This window comes from Notolabrus celidotus, chromosome 10 (genome assembly GCF_009762535.1).
Source record: "Notolabrus celidotus isolate fNotCel1 chromosome 10, fNotCel1.pri, whole genome shotgun sequence".
Taxonomy (NCBI): Eukaryota; Metazoa; Chordata; class Actinopteri; order Labriformes; family Labridae; genus Notolabrus; species Notolabrus celidotus.
Genome location: NC_048281.1, coordinates 356,207 through 367,068, shown reverse-complemented (window position 1 = coordinate 367,068; position 10,862 = coordinate 356,207). Strand labels below are relative to the sequence as shown.

The 10,862-nt window shown below is 41.8% G+C and overlaps 1 protein-coding gene and 1 long non-coding RNA gene across 3 annotated transcripts in view; one reads left to right on the top strand and one right to left on the bottom strand.

Annotated features, from left to right (window-relative positions):
- Window positions 1-2,389: 2,389 nt before the first annotated feature.
- LOC117820743 lies at window positions 2,390-3,100 on the bottom strand. Its single transcript, XR_004632831.1, has 2 exons — window positions 2,901-3,100; window positions 2,390-2,799 (listed from the first exon to the last, which is right to left on the bottom strand). It is a non-coding gene; the product is annotated as an uncharacterized LOC117820743 (long non-coding RNA).
- Window positions 2,575-10,862, top strand: part of col18a1a (collagen type XVIII alpha 1 chain a) — a 91,940-nt gene continuing 83,652 nt past the window's right edge. Inside the window, exons 1-2 of one of the 2 annotated variants that reach the window (XM_034694653.1) lie at window positions 2,575-2,824; window positions 2,909-2,982. In XM_034694653.1, the coding sequence (XP_034550544.1) occupies window positions 2,814-2,824; window positions 2,909-2,982 (85 nt within the window). In that variant the 5' untranslated portion in view covers window positions 2,575-2,813. The remainder of the gene's footprint in view (window positions 2,825-2,908; window positions 2,983-10,862) is intronic. The other variant, XM_034694654.1, reaches the window with a different exon arrangement.

Below are 10,862 nucleotides of genomic sequence, written 5' to 3'. Positions count from 1 at the left end.
TAACAAAACACAGGCAGACAATATCAACACTAACAAAACACAGGCAGACAAACTCAACACTAACAAAACACAGGCAGACAATATCAACACTAACAAAACACAGGCAGACAATATCAACACTAACAAAACACAGGCAGACAAACTCAACGCTAACAAAACACAGGCAGACAAACTCAAGACTAACAAAACACAGGCAGACAAACTCAACACTAACAAAACACAGGCAGACAAACTCAAGACTAACAAAACACAGGCAGACAATATCAAGACTAACAAAACACAGGCAGACAATATCAAGACTAACAAAACACAGGCAGACAATATCAAGACTAACAAAACACAGGCAGACAATATCAACACTAACAAAACACAGGCAGACAAACTCAAGACTAACAAAACACAGGCAGACAAACTCAACACTAACAAAACACAGGCAGACAATATCAACACTAACAAAACACAGGCAGACAATATCAACACTAACAAAACACAGGCAGACAAACTCAAGACTAACAAAACACAGGCAGACAATATCAACACTAACAAAACACAGGCAGACAAACTCAACGCTAACAAAACACAGGCAGACAAACTCAACACTAACAAAACACAGGCAGACAAACTCAACACTAACAAAACACAGGCAGACAAACTCAAGACTAACAAAACACAGGCAGACAATATCAAGACTAACAAAACACAGGCAGACAATATCAACACTAACAAAACACAGGCAGACAATATCAAGACTAACAAAACACAGGCAGACAATATCAACACTAACAAAACACAGGCAGACAAACTCAAGACTAACAAAACACAGGCTTTTGTGTTGTTTTCAACAAATGTAATATGAATTTTAAAATGATGATATACAGGAGTACACTTAACAGAAGTTTGGGATTGCTTTTGACTTTCAGCCCGACATCATCTACAAGAATGAAAACGGGGTTTTTGCACCGACACAAATATTTAAAAATACAACTAACATATTAAGATCACATTACAAATAAACAACACAGTATACTGTGGGCTGGAGGCAGCTCACTGATGAGTAACCCAGGACCACATTAGGCTTCCACTGCAGGGCTTGAAAACATAGCCAATTTCATCCTCTAGTGGATGTTCTGAGTAAGTGCAATATGCAACAATTCTCTAAGCTGTCATGTCAAACACCCTGCCTGTTATTCCCAAGTTTTACCTTCATTCATAGTTTGAGTTGTATAATTGTTGTTCTAAATGTGCTTTATTCCCCAGAGGAGGAAAACAACTGTAGGATATATTTATATACACTTGGTAAGTGTATGTAAAGCATAGCTAGTAATATCACACATGGCTTATTTTTTAAACTTCCACATGTGATAACTTCATCAGAAACAGTCTGAACAGCACAACTGTGTTTCATTTCAAAAAGCACACAATAGTTAGTCTACCTGCTCTCACCTCTTTCTCACCTCTGAGCAGGATAAACCAAAGTAAACAAGCCACCACTGAAGCTGCATGTTGTCATTATCTTGTCAAGCCCATTCTTGTGAGCCCCATTACAGCTGAAGAAGGCAAAGTGACAGTGTAAACTCTGCCTGAATGGCAGAGGATTTTCTGCTGGAAGTCTCAGGTTTACACAGCTCATGCTGTAGTTTGTCACCTATTCACATCCACTCCAGAAACTGTCAGGTAGGGAGGCATACTTGTGTGTATTTGTCAGGTTTGTTACCAGAGACACAAGCTGGGCTGACACAGTCCCCTCTCTTTTCAATGTTTGAATGAGATACTGGGGAAATAAAGCCAAAAAGGAGTGTTCGCACCAAAAACATACAAAAATCAGGTCACTGTGTTTATAATAAGGATACAAATTAAACATACTGTCTGGAAATAGAATTATTGAATCACTGCCATCAAATTATATATCATTTAAAAGTAATAAAGCTCTGTTAACAGATTTTCCTTTCAAAATGAAACACCTTGTTGCTACTTCACAACTCTTTGAATTGGTGATAAAGGCATTAATCCTGCACCTGACCTTAAATCAGAAATAAGAATGAGAAATACTTTATTTATCCGGGGGGGGAATTCAGTTCTTACAGAATGCTCTTATTCACAGTAAGAAAAAGTCAAAATACTCAAGAAAGAAGGAATAAAGATATTTATAAGAATGAAATAACATAAATTGGATTAATAATAAGTTAATACAGAAACGCAGAATAGTTAGAGTTCGATACAAAAGCACTGGGAATGAAGGTATTATATACAGGATGTTGGAGTGCTACGGATATTGCACAGTGTATTAAAGGGGCATTTTGTATTTTCATCAGACATTGTGATGTATTAATCTATGAATGATTTAGAACTCTTCATTATTGCAATATATCCTGAATCAGCATTAGCCATCTTCAGTAAGTGTTACCAGTTCGATTTTAATATGTGGAAAATCATGAAATAGATTAGTAGAGCACAAATAAATACATTTAGTAATGATCAAAGTTGTGTTATTGTTATAATGTCCGCTGTTGTGTTGTTGTGGTTTGTAATTGGTCGTGCAAACAGCTGATTGAAGTGAACGTGTTCCCTTTTAGGACCTGGCGGAACTCCTACAGGTCACTACTCTCGCGCTCCACTCCTCTTCTCTGTTTCCATCAAGGCGCTGCGTCTCCATCAGCTGTTCTCCCCGCATGCACCATCTCCACCAGCACCTCCACCAGCAGCAGCAGCAGCAGCAGCAGTGCAGGACCAAAGGAAGCTGTACCACTTTGAACACCCCCGTTCTCCTCGATAAGTCCATGTAGCTTTCCCACTCGATCCCTGTGAAAGAAGAGATGAAGATGAGGTACTAAACTTTGTAATGTCACTTTTCCTTTAGTCCTAAGTGAAGCGATCAAGTTGTGAATGTGACTGCTTGCTACCTCTGCAGGTGTTCCTCATGGCTGGAGCGCCTTCTCTGCCACCTCCTTGTTCTTGTCAGCTCGGCTGCATCGCAATGGGCAGGTAAGAACTTTCACAGAGAGCTTGATTAGAAAAACGGATGGCGTGCTTCTATGCAAGAAAAGTTTCTTTTGTTATTGATGCAACATTCACTCCGTTTTCGAGCGACTGTTCCGTCCACCAGTTCACTCATTTGTGTTGTTAATTGCCCCTGGTTGATAAATATTCCTATCACATTGTCAAATCTCCTTCAAAATAAAAGTGAATGATTGTCATTGGGAAAACATCTTTGAAGGTACCTCCTAAACTGCCAGCTCAGTTTAGTATTTCTAATGCTGTAACTGTGGATGATTAATGATTTGTTGTGTAAACTTTAAGAATAAGAAAATATACAGATTGATCAAACTGTTAGGTCCCTTATTTTACTCTGAAAGCTCTGGAGGGTTTTACTAAGCTTGAAAGAGTTGCAGCTACATGGTGAAATGATGCTGGAGTGCCACTGCATGGTGATCATAACGTTTGCTCACTGTATGTTTGATTTGGTCACACATCTCTGGAAGTTACTTTTAACAAGAATCAGCAGCACTCTTTGATTTATCACTTACTGCCTGGCTAGCACGACTGCCACAAAGCCTGGATGACACACTGTTATGATTTATTGTTACAACAAGGACAAAGTGGCTTTAGGACTGTTTACAAGTTTTTCTCAAGTCCAAAGTCTGCATTGCTCAGAAACTTGCATTCCTTCTTTGTTTGCCCTGAGTCTTGCTCGGTATCTGAACAGAGACTGTAGCTTTCAGAGGCAGCAGCTGAAGATGCTTTCCCCCCTGCTGCCAGCTTTTGTACTGATCTGTTTGCATAATACTGTAGGTACAAGCAGACTTCCCATCTTGATCTTTCCAGCTGTTGTCATGTCAGTATAGCTGATCAAAGGCGGGGTGACAAAGGACTGTTTCTTTTATGCACACAATGTTGTGTGTACATATCTGTTTAAGGCTTGTGTGAGCCACTGAATGAAAGGGCTGAGTTCTGCTGCTGAATAATTCATTTCTGAACCTCACTTATCTTCTTTGTTTCATTTAGTAAACGGTCTCTTGGAAAAGCGTGTAACTGTCAGATGATATGTAGAGGAAACTGAGAGGACATTGATTAATATTTGATTGATTGTGATCACCACCGGCGAGCCAGATGCAATATTTGAGGGGCATTGAGAGAAGGGTTGTTCTCTGTCTGTCCCCATGTTATTCTCCTTTACATTGAAAATATCCGTCACTTCAGAGGGGGTCAGAGCAGGTACAACAAAACTTCAAAAGGATCAAACTTACTGCAAGTATCTTTTAAACAATGTGACACTTTCTCAGGAATGCTGTCCTGTCCCTGTGTGTGTGTGTGTGTGTGTGTGTGTGTGTGTGTGTGTGTGTGTGTGTGTGTGTGTGTGTGTCCAGGTTGAAAAGGCCAGTCACTCCCTCTCAAGAGCACTGCCTTTGGCCGCCTGCGACATGCTTGAATTAGGTCTGATTCATTCCCAGTCCCTGGCTGGGTCAGGAATCCCTATTGTCATGTGATCTTTGACATGCACCCAGCGTGGTTTTTTCCCTGAGGGGAGCAGGACGAGGCAGGGGGAGGGGAACGGCTGTATGGGGACACCCCGCTGGGCCTTTTAATGGCTGAATTAGATGCCACATTAAAAACCACAGCTGGCTTGGGGTTTCCTCCTCTTCGGTGCAGGGACATGATGACAGGCTTTCAGTGTGCTGGGATCGAAAACACAACATTTTATAAATCCAGGTTCTTGTATTTGCTCCAGGAGGACTATGTTTGCACATTGACAGGTCAGATTTTTGAACTGATTCTGCAGCTTCCATCAGATAATCACGAGCCCTTGTCAGTGATGCTCTTGTTTGTAATGATATATGATGGAATAGCAGGTCTGAAGCAGAGCACCGTTTGACAAACAAGTGTTGACACGTCAAGTATAGTCTCAGCATCAGCAGGAAAACATCTGCTTCCACACTTCACATTTGTCCTGAGAATGAAGGTTGAAACTTTCCTGTTTTCAACATTTTGTCTTTGTGGCTGAAAAAACTGGTTTTGCTCTTAAACAATCTTTAAAGTAGAACTGCTTTCTTATTTTTTGAAATTGCACATAAAACAGTGTCAGAATAAAGAAGACCCCTGGGTGAATTGTCTGTAAAAAGCTTTGAGGGAACTTAAGGCAGAGAGGGGACAGAAGATCCTTGACGAGTTCAAAGCTGACACACTGCAATGACATACACATTATGTGCTTTGGCCCACTTTGCCAACAGGATGCCTTCCCTGTGCCTTATTATTCTTAGAGGTAGCCCAGGTGGTTGCAGATGAATGACCTGCATGACAAACTTTATATAATAACCACTCAGCATAGCCAGGTCTATACTGCGAGTGAGCTCTGTCAACACAGGAGGGTGAGCTGCAAGATGAGTGTAGAGCAGGTAACTGCATTTTCGTAAAGAAAATGTCAAATATGTTTCCTTCCAGCTACAAGATAAGTTTGTATCGAGAAATAAAGAACTGAAAAATGTTCCAAAGTATTAAGTGGCCAGTGTTAAGTGTGTTTTAATTACATTCTGTAAATCATAGAGCAGAAAAAAATATAGTTTTGGTCGATTTTCTTTGATAAGCTCCAGACTGTGCAGTATGTGGTGTTACTTATGAAAGCTGATTTTTCTGCCCAGTAAGTTGGTCCCTCTGTTAGGATCATTGTAACCCTCAAATGAAATAAATGGAGCGACTGTGCACAGATTCTGTTGACTCAGTGAACCTTGTGATGTCTAATCCCTGGATTTTCTAGTCAGTAAATCTACTTATTCACTATAGACATCCCTGGAGGTGCCTCAGATCAAGCCTCGAAAGTTCAGTCTAGCAGTTCCAGCATTCACATGTCATTACTGCTCTGCTACAAAGATGATTGTTTATATATGTTAGTGTGGAGATAGCTTTGGGTCTGGTTTGAAGTATTGGATTACACATGTGAGGTCGTGGGTGGGGGTCATTCAAAATGTCAAGTGGGTGTTTGAACCTCCCTGTCTGGCTGCCTTCTCTCTGCATTTTAAGAGTTTGACACAATTGTCTCTTCATTTATGCATGAACACTGTTACTCATGCAGGTATTTCAACTGGCTTTAGTCTGTCAGTCATTAAGGTGCCTGGTGTCTGCTGATAACCTGAAGCAGAAGTTTCAGACGCAGTAATGGACTGAACAACCCTCTGATGTAAAAACACTCCAGACTCCATATGAACCTCTTTTTTTGTTACAAAATGACTGTCACAACAGAGTTCATGAGGTCATTCATGTCTGTCTCTCAAAAGTCATACAGCGTAACAGGACCACACTTGAAGCAGCACAGCCGTCAGAGACCAGGACCAAACAGTGTCTTTTTATGAGAAACACACACGAGGAGGAAACGGAGATACGGTGTAGTTTACTTTAATGTGGATGTGTTTTGGTAAGAAAACAACGGTGGTCACTTCCTGCTTTGATTAGTTCATTCAAACCATCTGGGTCTCGTAGTGACTCTGACGAGTTGTATATCTGTTCTGGACATTGAGGACATGGCCCGGTTATACAGCCATCCCAGCATCACCAGGAACTCTGTTTGAATCAGAGCGGATAAACACGACATGAGTTACTTTAGATTCTCCCAAACATTACAATTTAAGAACATCCACATTGCCATCACATCACCTGTGACCTTATGATGACCTTCTGTCAGGGTTTAGAGATATGGCCGTAAAATACAAACCTTTTTTAAGACGACTCCGGGGCACTCTGGATGTAATGGCATAATTTTACCAATCAGGTGTTTTCAGGATGCCACTGTTGATTCAGGGTCCAACTCACTGCTCCTGCTTGTTTGCATGCCTCTGTTTGAGTTGCTCTGATGCTTTTAGGTTCCATAGCCTTAGGAAACACTTTTTGAGTGCACATTTGTTGGATCATGCAAAACTGTATCACCTCAGGAGCCTTTTTGGTAATAAACATGTCACTTTTATTAGCATCAGAGCATCCTGCCATGTTGACATCACATTTGACCTTTGTTAGAAGAGAAGGGATTGATTTTGGCCTCAGCAATGGGATACATTTCAACATGCTGTCACTAGATCAATTAGAAGTAAAGCAGTGAGAATGAATTATAGTGATATAGTCAAGACCTCTCACACTGACACCATGTCATGAACGAGAGTCTATGTCTAGATCAGGGTTTTCGAGACTGACGCAGGACAAGGGATTTCTGAAGGAGAGGTGTCTGTTAACATCAAACAGAGTGCAACCGGTCCAGATTTTGAGCTTGCAAGTGCTTACGTCAGAAACTCTGGCAAATGTTGACAGATGGATCAGATTTACAGAAATCACAAACAGGAAACTAACTGTCATGAAAACTGTGACAGGACATGGAAAGCTGAAATCGATTATGTAAACCACACAGATTTGTTAGACCCGGATGTCTTTTGCTTAGTATTTTTCCTGGATTTGCAATGCACTATCATCTTCCTTTTCAGGGCAGAGCCCCTTTCTGAACGTCAGACAGCTGTTATTTGTATTTTTATGTGCTCCCACCACTTAGTGTTTCAGGTGCGCCCGGCTGCTCTCTCATGTTGTCCCTGATGTCAAAATGCTGGTTTGACAGTGGCAAAATACAGAGGGACACCATAATTACTGCTTCTGTTCCAAGAGAAGAGGATTTGTAGGGCCACTTGCTCTGTACACCCAACCATCTCCAGCACTAATGGCACACTGAGTGCCCTCTTACCTCTCAGCACCTCTTTCCTGTTTGTGGTCAAACCCTCACTTATTTGCTTGTCTTTCCCAGCCGTAATCGAGGTAACAGCTAGTGGAAGGTGTGAAGCTTGGCCCTGCAAATAACAGGACTCTGCTTTTAAAGATTTGAACAAAGAGCAAGATGGAAACGCTTAAATGTTACTTAGACTTTCAAAAGTAAAACTGACCTGTTTCTATCCCTGTAATTGTAGTTTGTCATATTTGAAGATGTCTTGGAAACAAATATGCAGAGAAATACATCGAGGAGGTCTCCACATCACGACACAATTCAAGGTTTTGGAAGACTCTTTAAGTTTTCCTGGAGCACAAATAGACTACAGCATGTTTGAGCACGATACCTGCTGCTTCAAGCAGTGACACAGCTCACAATGAAAGCTGTGATGGGTGAACATAGCTGCAGTTGTTATAGACATGTCAACCACCCAGACATTTCTGGCAAAGAGCCTCTTTAGAGACCATTACATTTCAGGCCAGGCTCACTTCTTTTCTTTGTGGTGGGTTTGTCAGCACTGGAGGCCGCAGCTTGGGTGAACAGCGGTCTCCATGGCCACCAGGTGCAGGTTTTTCCACCACAAAGCCGCATTTGGCTGTAGCAAAAGAAACTGGATCTGTCTACCTGGCACTTTGTCCCCAGTCTCCAGCTTTAGGGAGTGTTCACTTGTCCTTACTGACAGCCTGCTGAACACAGGGAGGCATGAAACCAGAGCCCCCCCCCCCCCCCCCCCCCCCCCCTCCTCCGCCCATTTACATTCTCTTGTCCTAAGAAATCTATACCATAAGCTTTTCACCCTCCATGAGCGGGGACTGATCCAGAGTGACCAGGACTGTTTAGCCCACTTTATGTCTAGTGCGATGGTGTGATCCTCTTAAGTTATTTTGAAAGGTGCTTTGCAGATTCAGACCTGCAATAAGCATATTTTAACTGTCAGATGTGACAGGCAGCAGCTACCACCCAATGCGTTTTTTTTAATGAATGAATAGACCATTCAGAATTTCATGAGGCCCCTCTTGGGAATGCCATTGTGCTTTCTGGAACCTCACTTTGTTGTTATATCCCTCTTTTTTTGCTCTTCACATCTTCTTATCTTCTGACTCTCCTGATGTGCAGGCTGCTTTTCAAGGCATCCTTGAATTCCACTCATTCACCCGTCCTTCAAGAGCTGCCATGTCTGTAGGCACTTCTCTTTTTTTAAACCCCTCACAAACCTCACACCATGGGGGTGTGAAATGAGGAGAATCCCATGGGACGGGAGATTACCATCAAGCCGAGAGCTCCTGTGACAAAAGAGGGATTTTCTGAGTCCTGCACTTCTGCCGTCCACTTCCGTAGGGTCTTACCGGAAGTAGGACTTTGACTGTGGCATGTGATTTGATGACGTGGCTCGTCTTCACTGTATCTATAAGAAACTGAGAGATGAACTTCAAGGTGCCTCTGCTGTGAGCTCAGGTGGTAGACCAAAATCTAAAGCAAAACAGAAATGTAGAGAAATAGACATTTTAAGGGTAAGCAATATTTTTTCTTGTCATCTGTTGAAGTTGGAATTTTCCAACCTCTTGAGCCAGTTTGCCCTGAAAACTCCTGAAAACTCCTGAAAACTCCTGAAAATGTTGCAACATTTTTAGAATTTGCTGCATGTGTAAACACAAAAGGTAGAACTTTCCACCTTGACTTTATCAAGATTTCCCCATCCACCCCCCTAAAATCCATGCAAGAGGTTTGGATTAGCTGATGAGAGTATGCAGCAGGAAATATTAGAGGAAATTGGTTCCTTAGAGAATAGAAGCGGGCGAGGTTGAAGAGGGCGAATCATTTGCATGATGAGAGCAGCGAACGTGTCTGCACATCCATCCATTTACACAATAAATTGATATAAATGGAAAAAGTCAGCCGTCTCATGGCCCCTGCCCACCACCCACCCATGTCTAGGATATGTCTGAACAAGCAACTATGGAAATCTTTTGGAGCTGAGCTCCTGAAAACATATAGAAAATTGTAGAATTTTGACAAGAAGCTAAAATGTGATTCAAGTACTTGCACACTAACATGCTAATATGCTATCTAACAGACAGGCATCATGTTTTTGTTTTTTTTTAAATCTGAAATCTTCAACCAGAAAAGTAATGAGTGATATAGTGAAGTTAAAAGAACAATATACTATAATGTATAGGAAAATAAACAGGGTCAATGTATGGACCTTTAAAAAGCACTTGAGTAAATGTACGTTCCTTCTCTGCAGAATTCACCGGGATCATTTGCTGAGCCTGTTTTTTTGCAAAGTGAATGCCTCGGTTGCGTATAACTTGAAAGCTGCTAATTGTTGTGTGAATCATGAGCTTGCAGACAATAAAGGGTGCCCTCTATTCACTGGCTGGTTGTTATGGGCCAGGTGGCACAGTGCCATCCATTGAGAGCTTTAGAGAGGAGGTACATAGGCCAACCAAGGGGACGTTAAATATTTAGAGGTCCAGTGAAAGATTTGCGGGGCCATTCGTCTGCAGATACAGTGGCTTTATCAGACAGGAGATGGACTTAAAGGTCTGCAGTCACATTCCTCCCTCTGTGGCCACTTGACTTTCTGAAACAGCCCGTGAAACCCAGTTAGTGCCACGTTCAACAGAACCCTGTGGTTTCACAGGTCCACTTTACAACCTTATTATTTGGCCTTGTAATGGACTCGGCTGTGTAAAGTTTTTGTAACCTTGAGTTTCCTGTCTTGAATGTGTCTGCCCATATTAAAGGTTGAATAGAAGATAAGAATGCAATGGGATTATTGGACAAACTGTGACATGGTCAAAGTGTCAGTTTCATTCAGGCTACTCTGTGCTGGAGTCATTTATTCTCCTCACTGGAACCCTTTTTGATGTTGTTTTTGATCTCTAACAAGGGCTCCAATCCTTAAATAAACGTGTTAAATAAAACAGACTTTTTGTGCACAAAGACCACGTTGGTCGCTCCTTGGACATGTCCTCACCATCATCTCCCCCGCAGTTACTTCTACCTCCTGCATTTTCACGTTATCACACCCAGAATTCTTGCAGAATTTTTACCAGGAGGCTTTCAGGAAAAATCCTGGTAGAGTTGGGGTGAAAATGTTGGCTCTTTGTGTTGCTACATGCACACCATC